This window comes from Sinocyclocheilus rhinocerous, unplaced genomic scaffold (genome assembly GCF_001515625.1).
Source record: "Sinocyclocheilus rhinocerous isolate Xijiao unplaced genomic scaffold, SAMN03320098_v1.1 scaffold837, whole genome shotgun sequence".
Taxonomy (NCBI): Eukaryota; Metazoa; Chordata; class Actinopteri; order Cypriniformes; family Cyprinidae; genus Sinocyclocheilus; species Sinocyclocheilus rhinocerous.
Window position 1 is genome coordinate 928,056 of NW_015650219.1, and position 11,579 is coordinate 939,634.

Below are 11,579 nucleotides of genomic sequence, written 5' to 3' on the forward strand. Positions count from 1 at the left end.
ACTTTCTGTGCTATTCCCTCATGTTGTATTGTCCACATATTTCCTTTTCAAAGGTGTGTTTTGTCTATGACCATTTTGATTTGTTGTTTGCTGTTTACATTTCTGGCAGTGTGGGAAGATCTCTAGATGTGGGTTCAGGTGTATTGCATGATGATGGGTTAATATGACCACTTCAATCCCTTGTGTGCTGTGAGCTTATAAAATAATAGGCAGTTTCCCAAGAATAGTCACAGATATGGACAGCTTTGTGTCCGTTGTGTCTTTGATCAAGCAGTTACATTTTCTTATATTTATATCTTATACATAGTTTTTTTTACAGATTAAAATAAACACAAGAAGACATTTATATGGCCTTTCATATTTTTTGAAAAAATAAAACAAAACAGAAAAACAATGGAAAATAACAAATATAGCTTTTTGTCTTGTAAACTAGTTCCTGTACTGGTGAAAGTGCTTCATTTTTAGGGGTACCAGACCTTTCTTACAACCTTTGTGGAATGTCATACACTCCTCTCTCTGTGCGAGTTTTGTCTATTAAAACATAATTATCCTACTAAGACACTTTCTAGTCCACCACTGAAATGGGCAGAGCAGGCTTTGGCCACAAATATAGGCTGGGCTCCTAAAATAGTGAACAGTCTGAAAATATTTCTTGATGTCAGTTTCCATTCAAGAGTTTCATCATTGCATTCATATTTCCAGAATAGCAGATTTCTATGCCAGAGTTGTATATCAGTGGTGGGCTGTTTCCTTTAATACTGTCTATACTCCACAACAAACTTTCATCATCAGAGTGTGATCCCCTTGTCTGAAAGCAAAAACTCAAACTCGCTTAATTTCCTTCTGCATGAGGTCTTTGTAAATTAAACCATTTAGATGGGAAGTGGGGTGCAACAGAAAACCAGCCATACTGATATCCAGCGTGTGGTTCTCTACAAGTGGAATCACTCTTCCTGTGGAGCTGGTTTTGGTGTGCTCATTGCACTCCCATCTGGCTGTGACTGAGAGAACTCAGTGACTCGTCGTGCCAAGGGGTTTGTGCTCTTCAGCAACTCCATGGCAGACACTCGGGTCCCGCTGCTGGCTTTGCTGCTTCTCTTCTGGAGAAGAGCAATAAAGTTATCATTTCGTGAGCTTGACCTAGGAGTGGTCCCAAGGCCCAGAGTTTGGAGGTCTGTGCTACTGCTTTTCACAGGTGAGACCAGACACTGCCTGCTTCCAAAAGAATCCGCTGGTTCCTTGCGACCAAGAACTTTCCTCTTTGACCTAGGAAAAGCAGAATAATACAAATGTTGTGTCACAGTTTACTCAAATCTGGACTTGGAGGGCCACTCCCTACAGAGTTTTGCTCCAACCCTAATTAAAGACACCTAAAGAGTTACTGCTTTGAACTAAACTCTGCAGGGCATTGGCCCTCCACTCACATACACTGTATATCCCAATGATACACTATTTGATATATTTGATTATAATGACGTGACAGAGTTTAATAGGGCTGGCTAATCATTCATTGTATATTTACACATTTCTACGTTGGCTTAAATATATATATTTTTTTTTTCAGTCGGACATTGAAAATTAAGTGTCTAATTGCAGTGGCCTCTCCACTAGAAGACATAGTCCATGATATCCAGTACCAGACCATGTCTGCATTTGTATTCATTATGCCAAATTATACCAAAGTAAGTTTAGTCAGAGAGAAATAGCTAAATGAATCAGTATGAATGTTAAACTGCAAATTTTACCTGTGTATGATGGTAAAGAGGTCCTCAGTCGTGTGAGTTGTGTGTGTGTGTACAAAAACATCATCGTCTGTTTCCTCTGTAATGTATAGTTCAGTATTGTCAACAGCAGAATTGTTCTCTTCCAGTATTTCTGTTTCTGCATAAGTTTCTGTGGGGCAGCATAAAAGAACATAAATTAAACCCCGAAATGACTATACCTAGAAAACAGCATTCTGCCTGAACATCTTAACGGAAAATGTAAACAAATGTTTAACCTGTTACTGTCTCTGCTGGAGGTGCCACTCTTTCCGTAATTTGATGATAATCTGAATCTTTTGAACTGTTCTCTTCAACTACCACATCATTCTCTTGATTTCCAGAGGTCTCGTAACTTTCAGAATTTTTATGGTTTCCATCAAAATTTTCCTTTGCAGGATCATCTTTAAACAAATCTCCCTCAATGTCAGATGCTGATGGACCTGTAGGTGATTGGGAGATGTTGTTGGAAAGTAGAGTTTGCCTTTCTGCCCCGCCATTGGTCTGAGTGCTTGGAGAGGGCAGAAGAAAAACATTGGGTTTTTTCGGTACTGGAGGAGGTACCTTGGGCTTCCTTTTGTCTAATTCTGCTAAACAGGATATTGTCATTCTACTTGGCAGGGTCTTACGTTTGTCCTCAATTTCTGGGCTACTTGGGGATGGAGGATCTTCTTCAATTGGAATCCCATGCTCCAGATCAAACTCAGGGAGAGGAGGTACATGGATGTGGAGTGGCACTTGTGGGGCTATTGCAGATGTGCTGAGTGATGACTGAGCTGGTCTCTTAGGTTTGGGCTTTCTCACAACCATATAGATGTTACCCACAGGCATGGGTCGGTCCACAGGGGAAGATGGAGGAGATTCAAGTGCCAGAGGGGAGGATGAGGGAGATTTAAGCATCAAGTTCATTGGTCGTTTAGGCAGAGGCGGCTTCACTGCAACTGGTGGCTTTGACTGTTTTGTGTTAGAGGGAGTAATAGGAGGGCTGAGATCTCGACTTTGCTCTTCCTCTATAATGTCAGAAGAGCCATCAGGACTTTCCTCAAGTTCTAAGCGGCTTATTGAACGAAGTCGGATGTTTCGCAAGTCTGTTGTTGTAACCATAGGCAGTGAAGACTGACTAGGGCTCAGTTTACCTGGTTTGTTGGCTGTAGATGTGTCAGAGTGGCGTCGGCTGGCTTTCATCTTGGGTTTGACAGAGGACAGATCCAGCTGAGAGTTTGCAGGTAGTTCAAATGAAAGACGTGAACGTGATTTATCCTTTGCAGAAGCTGGGAGAGAAGATTTACGCTCTGGAATCTTTGGGCGCATCTTGCAGCCAACTGGAGAAGGTCCAGTGATAAAGGTGTTTGATATAGTTGGGGTTGGAGTTTCAGACTGGCTTGAGTAGCCACTGGATGGGGACATGAGACATGGGGGCTTGAAGGGGGATACCTTGGTCTCAGCCTCAATTGAGAACTGGGATGGAGATGTGGCTCGTGAGGTTGAGGGTGAATTTAGGGATTCTGAGCTGCCCCGCACCTTCATGCACTCAATCACTGTGGTACCTGTGGCTGTACTTGAACCTGACAGTGAACGGTAGGGATCGTTGTTAGACTTCCACTCATTGAGCTGCCAGTGAGGAGAAAAGCCAAGCTCTGTTTCCCTGTCAGCAGGCTGAGAAATATCAGAAGATGTCTCCAAGCTACTGTGGGCTTGATCTGTGTCGTCCTCAGGCTTGGCGATTAGGAACTCAGGCTGGAATGAATATTGAAAATGGTGATCTCGGGGGATAAAGAGACTTTTGGGTCTGCCATCTCTGAAGTGCCCTTTACTGTGGTAGGAGCCTATTCCTCCAACCCCTGATAGGTTTTTCATAAGGGATACACTACGTACTGGAGGTGGTGGCTTTTTCTTAGATTTCTTTAGTGAGATGCTGCGTGATCGTGACCTCAGTCGACCATCTAGAAGAAAGTCTGAACCTGTGGTCACAGAAACTTTATCAGTGGTCATGCTATCCTCTGAGCTGTTGCTTGGATATAACAGGGCATAACTCTCAACCTCTGAAACGACAGGGACGGCCCCACCTGGAGAACATATATTATCTGCTGAGCAAAATGACCCAGAGTCTGTTGGTGTTGAAAGTGAACGTTCACGGAACCTGAAAACATTGGACCGGGCTGATCTCTTCTCCTGCTCACTTTTGTTATTTCCTGTGCCTACAGTGGAAACTGCCCCCTCTATGTCATTCCGTTTCCCTATAGGAACACCACCCCCCTGTGTGGACACTGTGTACACCCGGTGTCCACATGGTTCTGAGATGGAGGTGAAAGAGCTGGAATGTGACCCTGAGCTCATGGAAAGGCCTGAACTGGTCTGGGATGGACAGATACCTCCTTCATATCCAGGTGTTAACATTCCAGTTTTAGATACTGGTTGCTTGGAAGCAGGGCTGGTAACTAAGGCATAGTTGTAAGAGTCATTCCAGGAAGGAGAGAAAGTAGAACCTTTTGGGCCATTCCAGGAGGGGCTTGGGCACATCAGAGTGGCATGATCCATCATGCCTGATGGGGTCTTTGGGGATGGGGGGACACTGTACTCCAGGTCACTCTGGGTCTTCCGAAGGGGAATGTGCTGTTGGCCTGTGTTCTCGGTGGTTGGCTCCAAAGATCTGGGTTGACAGGATCCAGGGGAACAGGCACCTTGTATTAGATCAACAGCAAGAAATTTGCTGTCACCTAAAGACAAAATAGTTTTTAAAAGAGTTTAAAACAAAAACAGAAGTTAGTCCTTCATTCCTAGACACGTTTTTGTAAAGATTCTAAATGATGTAATTCAGAACTCTGTTAACTGAAATTGCAATCTGTGACAATTTGTCAAAGCCTATGTGTGGCTCTAACAAACATTAGATTTACAAATTACTCTAGGTAGAAATCATTGGTCAGTGCCCATTGTCCTTTTCCTGTTTATTTCCTTTTGCACTCTGTAACCCTGTCAGTAACTTGCCTAACTTCCTGTTAGTCACCTTGGCAGTGCAGCGTGACATCAGGGCCTGCAACCACACTCCTCGGACGGCGAACGGTCTTTGGGTTGACCGCTGAATCAGTTCTAAAGGCAGCCCGCAGTTCGCTGTGTTGTGTGGAGTGCTTATCAAAGCTCTGGCCTGAGGCAAGATATGAGATACCAACTGTCAAGCTAACTGACAGTCTTCAGTCAGAAAAATTATGTTTATTTTTATGACTTTAAAATGGTTATATAGAAGGTATTTTATCCTATACATGTTACGATTAGGCTGAAAAACATTAGCCATAACTGCCTAATCAGACTTGAGTAAGGGTAATGACAAACATTTTGGTAATTTATTAGAAAAATATTTTTATGGATAAAAACAATAGCCAACATGAGATAGATGGTTAGCTGGAGACTTGATCATGGTGCCTGATTAATCTGGAGAAATGAAATCAGACAATGGACACTGGATACATCAAAACAAGAGCTGGATATTGACTAAGCACTAGCCAGTGGCAGATCTGTGTGACTTAATTTAATTTCTGTGGGAGAATTTAATGCCGATGTGTCTTCAAGAACTGCATTGGACTGGGTGTTTAATAATTTTAAACACCCCGTGCAGGAGGGAGTGCTGTGATAAATGGTCCACCATTCCACAATGATAAAAGGAACTGAACATAATGTGCTAATTAAGCCCAGTCTCATTATATTCTTTACATGGATACCCCCTGTGTCTCTCAGAAAACAGCTCTCTGAAAACACCCAACGAAACCTCATTACCTCCCAACATGTGAGCTGGCTTTATTCATGAAAATACCAACAAAAAGGAGGTGAAAAAAATCTTTCTTCCTCTGGCCCTGTTACTCCCACCCATCCGCTACAGTTCTCTCTCTCTCTCTCTCTCTCACACTCACTCACTCACTCCCTGTTTGTCTCTCACTCTATGCAGCTTTTTCTGCACCTCCTAGCTAAGCAAAGGAGGGAGAGCTGCATGTTGCCATGGCAACAGCTACCTGTTCATTATCTTTAGCGGGTGAAAAGCAGCACCACTTTGGGAATCAGACTCCAGACTGCCTAAGCACAGCATAATCTGTGTTTACAGATCCAACCACCTCTCTACTAAGTCCAGGACAGAGAGGAGAACAGGACGGTAGTCAAGGGGGAGATTTAGAGAGATGGGTGTGGGACAGCTGAGACAGAGAGGGAAGTGATGTCTCACTTTAAAAAACAGGGTGACATCTTGAGAGAGGAGCAAATGCTTTAACATTTATTATAAAATGTGAATGTGAGAAATCTTATGTGAACTTTTGGAAAAGAGAGCAGAAGAACTGAGAAACGGGGTTGTCAGTGGTGGATGATGATGATGATGATGATGTGTTTTAATTTGCAAGATCAAAAACATCCAATACTATTTCAGGTGACCTAGGACCATTCAATTTACTTTTCTTAGTGAGGAGACACTATTGTTAAGTCTGTCTATGTTTTCTCCCCAAACAGAACATCAGCTGTACTCAGAAAAAAATCTTACCGCTTGATATGGACTCATTTCATTAAAAATAAAAAAGAGTTCTTAACATAAACTACACATCAAAGACACCTCCAAACAGGTTGGACTCTAAAAAGACTTTAAAAATATACAGATATACTCAACATGATAGTATGCCAAGTCACCTTTACCTGTGATCTCAATGGGTACAAGGTGAGCTGGAGTATGTCGGCCCAGGTACCAGCGAGGTTTCTCTGCAACAGGTAGACTCAGTGAGGCATTCCAGCCTAGAAGTGACTTCTCTGAACCACAGGTGGTCGGGTCTTGCGCCCGGACCCCTAATGTTGTGGTCGCATCCACACACACCTGCTTATTTGCAGGCTAAAGAGAGGGAGAGAAAATGGGAGTATGAATATAAAACAATATGATTAATTCATAATTTTGTATTTGTAATGTTTTGTATTATAACCCAAATGGTGTATTCATTCAAACACTTAATTTCTAAATATGGATTTTGATGTTCATTCTACATCTGCTTGCATAGCAGAACTGGTAAATGTGAATGATTATATAATTAATTTTAATAATTAATATCATTCATATTTAAACACTGAATTGAGTTTTTATCTTTTTTTTTTTAGCAGATGACTTGGTAGGATGTTTAAATTACTGTTTGTTTACACGCTCAAAACCACCGACACAGAGAAGCCTGTAGCTGTTTTCACTCAGGGGACAAACCACATCTAATTAGATTTGCAAACTTTATACAAAACATTAATGCTTCTACAGAAAAGAAATGAGTTGGTGGCACACAAGTCAGAATCCAGTGACTTCAAAATGCTTAATATGAGCCAAAGTTACTAGTTTCATCAGTGTAAGAGCTTAGAAGACAGCATACAAGTAGTTACCACAAAGATGAACTCTGTCTTCTTGTTGCTGACTGAGGAAGGGGATCGGCTGAGAGTGGTTGATGTGTCCTCTGAGCTCTGAGAGGAAGGATGTCTGAATGTATGTCCTGTCACTCTGTTATCATACAACTGCTCCTCAAAATCTGAGTAGACACAGACACAACATGCTAGTTTTAAAGTTAGTAACAGCACTAGGAGACACTGAAATCAATTAATGAAATCTCTCTCCCTTTTTGTCAGAAATGTTCCCTTGGGCTCTTGTAAACAGAATAATTACCATTACATTCATTCCACGGACTCCCCTCACAAGACCCCACCCCATTCTTGTAGCCATTCTAATCCCCCAAAACATTCTCTTTAACCCCTCCCACTCTATACTGAAAAACACACATACTAAAACACTGTCCTCCACTCATTTAGGTCTTTATCCTTTACTGTTCAGGAAGTATGCACTGGTTTGGTTCTATTAATGAGAGCCGCATTTTTAAAAATGTCATCAAATGTCAAATACTGCCTTGTGAGGACATTTAGGTTGTTGAAAGGCTCATAAATCGGCCAAATCATGTTTCGCTTTAAATCTAAAAATGTCATCAGGATTAGTGAATGTTATCATAGTATATAAAACATATAGAGGTCCTCAATAATATGGTCTGTGTGTGTGATGGTGGGGTTTTTTTTGGGGGGGGGGGATCCCTTTTGATCCCTTTTTTTCCGATCTGGGATGCCACACTCTTAGGCTTGGGGTTGCCTAGCAATGGTGGGCTGTCTAAGACAATGGCATACCTCCGGAGTCAACAATAGCCCTAAGCCCCAAGTTTAGCCTCGTTGAGTAGAGCCCTCTTCACATGCTGGGACAGAGCTGAACAGAGCACACAGTTGAAATCCTAAACCTCCACTTAAATAAGATTGAGGCTGCAGCAAAACTACAGCCTAGCACTGTGTACCACCACATGCACAACTTTTAAATATGTGTTGGCATTTTATTTATCACGCTGAATAGAGACAGTTCTATTCCAGGAATGATGCTTGACCAGATGGCTTTCAAATCGCTACACTAATGAGATACACAGAGAGACAATCCTTTATTTAGCCTTAGACCCTAAGTTACTCAAGGAAACACTTGCACTGCAAAGATTGGTGGACCAAACTATGCAATCTGATGTGTAAAATCCCATGGAAAGCAAAGTGAAATAAAAAAAAAAAGATGGTTGTGATTTGGAATGTGTTATGGCTATTAGTTCCCTGCAGCTGTAACAAGAACCAGCTTCTGCAAACACTGGCCAACTTGCAAAGCAGTCTACACACAAACCACAGGGCAAATTCCTCTTTAATATAAATATCGATCCTCACTTTTCCAAACGCTCTGCTATATGAGCAATATCCTTCCTACCATCTATGCACTACCATTCAAAAGTCTGGGGTCACTGATTTTAACACTTTTATTCAGCAAGGAGTCAGTAAACTGACAGTAAAGACTTCTACATTGTTACAAAAAATATTTCAAATAAACACTTTATTTTTAATATTTCTATTCATCAAAGTATCACAGATTCCATAAATTAAGCTGCACAACTATTTTCAACATTGTTAGTAATAATAAATGTTTCCTGAGCATTAAATCAGCATATTAGAATGATTTCGGTAGGATCATGTGATTGTAAAGACTAGATTAATGGCTGCTGAGAATTCAGCTTTACCATAAAGGAATATATTACATTTTAAAATACATTAAAATAGAAAAGTTATTTTAAATTGCAGTAATATTTCACAACATTATAGTATTTTATTGTATTTTTGATCAAATTCATGAAGACTTTTTGAGCACATGAAGACTTTTTTTTTTTTTTAAATATTTAGAAAAATCTTACAGACTCCAAACTTTTCAATGGTATTGCTATAAATAAAGTTCAGCAAAGTTGCTCATGCTAATTTAAAGACTTGCAAAATGTGAGAATTACAATGGATGCAGCTAAGCATTCTTGGACATTCATACTAAAGTAAGTTCCAACCAAGAGAGAAGAAAGTAAACTAGATAGAGTGTCATAACTCACCGAAACAGTGGTTGGATCATACAAGCCTCTGTGGAAAGGTAGGCTTCAAAGACCAATATCAAAACTTCAAAGATGATGTATGGGAGCAAGTATCAGAAGTAACAGCAAGACTGAGTAAGTGTGTGTGTGTGTGTGTGTGTGTGTGTGTGTGAGAGAGAGAGAGAGAGAGAGCGAGAGAGAGAGAAGAGGGTATTTCAAACACACCCTCCCCTCCTCCCCTGACCTGATCTTAGGCCAGTCTAATGGGACTCAAAAATCTCCATTCTTATCAGCCAATCAAATGGCTCGCCTAGACAAGATGCCAACCACTCAAGCGTGAATGAGTGGTCATGAATGACCTCAAAGCATCGCCTAACAAGATGCTCACTGAAAACCACCAATTTATTAAATATGGGTCACTCCTTGTCTTGTGTATGCAGTAGAGGAATGGAAGAGGTCAAGAGCAACAATGCTCCTTTTCTTATCAATTTGGGAAGTTTTTGTCTAGTCTGTTTTTCATTTGGTCTTTGTTTCTGTGAAGTAAATTTTAAATTTAATCATTTTCAAATTAATCATAAAATCAGTTTATCATAAATGATGACTAATATTTCCCTTTTTTCTGCAGGCCTAAACTTTAAGTACGTTTTAGGGAACAAAAATGTTCTAATCTTTAGTAGTGTTGCAATAATGAAACACGGACAAGACAAGACGGCTAGACATCTGTCTGAAAATACTAGTAACGATACGATCTCATGATTTGAGGAACAAGCCGATATGCCATATAAGTGAACAAATCATAATAGAGTAGAATGATGTAATGTGACATGATGTTACCTTTGCTATGTACCTTTCTTAAATAAACTTTTGTATCTTTGATGCTGGGGATTTTCTGTGATTGATTTGAGGTCCTCCCGGCTGTGATTAAAGCATATTAAAGGGCATTGCTTGGAGTCTGTCTGGTTACTGCTGTGCAGCAGGTATAGTGGAACACTATATCTGTTTGATTACGTCTTTAATTGATTTTTCTGTACATTTCTGCCATATGTACATTAATTGACAGTCACCACTGATAAGCTACCACTAAATATTGTAGAAACTTAATTTGCTGTAAAGTTGCTTTGCAATGATTTGTATCGTGAAAAGCGCTGTACAAATAAACTTGACTTGACTTGACTAGAGATCTTAGGCCCAAGTGATAGTGTTCAAAAGGGGTGAGACGTTGCCTGACTCGGGTGTCACCAGTAGACGCTCCCAGTTAAACTTAAGTCATGTGCGTAGGGGAATTTCTACCCCATTTCTCATTCATAACTGAACAGAAATAATTTATAAGCATGGGGGGAGGGGTATAATTACAATATCACTGATTAGATTAAGCACTATGGATGCCTGATCTCTTTAATGTTGCTGGGCCCCTTAATTGGCTAACACTGCATGAGTATGAAAGTGAAAGATATGGACAAGACACAGTGCTGTTATCCCATCAAATATTATGATAATTTCACAAAAGAAATAATAATAATAATAATAATATAATTTTGGACATTTTAAATAGACATGCCACAAAAGATAAACCAGCTACATCAATATACAAACATATTGGCACATATTCATAGTCAACAGCTAATTAGCTGCCAATTGGCCTTTAGATAAAACATAACTTTTTTTAAACTAGCTGGACTTTCCAAAACAAATCCTCTGTTTATTACATTTTTAGTTAAGATTATCAAAATTTCACAGACAAAATAATTTCAATAGGAATCCATGCAGTCAGGAATTTCGTGTAAGGGTGTAAGATTTCCCATGCAAATTTCACTAAGGTGCAGTACACGACTTTTGAGAAACGCAGTTGGTATTTGAAATAACCAAAACAAACACCCCCATACCCGATGTCTCTGCCATGACTTCCATGTCTCCCCAATATTTAGAATGAATGGTAAATCAGCAGGTTTTTCTATGATAGATTCTTTGCAGCCTGAAATGAAGACGGACACAGTTTTTTTTTATTCAGCTGTATTTACCCAGTGCAAATTATCCAAGTGAAAGATAAAACAGAATCACTGAGTTGAAAAAGGATCACCCCCTCCTAAAAATGACCTGTAAACTCAATCAGGTGTAGCTAATGACCTTCTCAATGGCACACAAAGCTATTTGACTTTCAGCTGTGGTCATTTTTTATTTACTTCAGCATGAAAAGAGCTTTCCTGGAGCATTTCCGTCCTTGGTAGTGCAATTGAAGCAAACAATCAACTATGGGTGACAAGGCAGTTGAAAGATCTCCAGGATAAAGTTGTGGACAGGCATATGTCACAAGATGGATACAAAAAAAATGTCAAAGGCTTTATCAATGCGTATAGAAGCACAATGAAGTCTATTATTAAGAAGTGGAAGGTATTTGGTACAACACAGA

The 11,579-nt window shown here is 40.2% G+C and overlaps 1 protein-coding gene across 4 annotated transcripts in view; it reads right to left on the reverse strand.

The window, feature by feature from the left end:
• Positions 1–335: 335 nt before the first annotated feature.
• Positions 336–11,579, reverse strand: part of LOC107711570 (NHS-like protein 2) — a 95,266-nt gene continuing 84,022 nt past the window's right edge. For 3 of the 4 annotated variants that reach the window (XM_016516562.1, XM_016516565.1, XM_016516564.1), the window contains 6 exons: positions 7,143–7,285; positions 6,426–6,615; positions 4,765–4,902; positions 2,000–4,477; positions 1,746–1,893; positions 336–1,266 (listed from right to left, as the gene is read on the reverse strand). In XM_016516562.1, coding sequence (XP_016372048.1) covers positions 945–1,266; positions 1,746–1,893; positions 2,000–4,477; positions 4,765–4,902; positions 6,426–6,615; positions 7,143–7,285 — 3,419 coding nt within the window. In that variant the 3' untranslated portion in view covers positions 336–944. The remainder of the gene's footprint in view (positions 1,267–1,745; positions 1,894–1,999; positions 4,478–4,764; positions 4,903–6,425; positions 6,616–7,142; positions 7,286–11,579) is intronic. The other variant, XM_016516563.1, reaches the window with a different exon arrangement.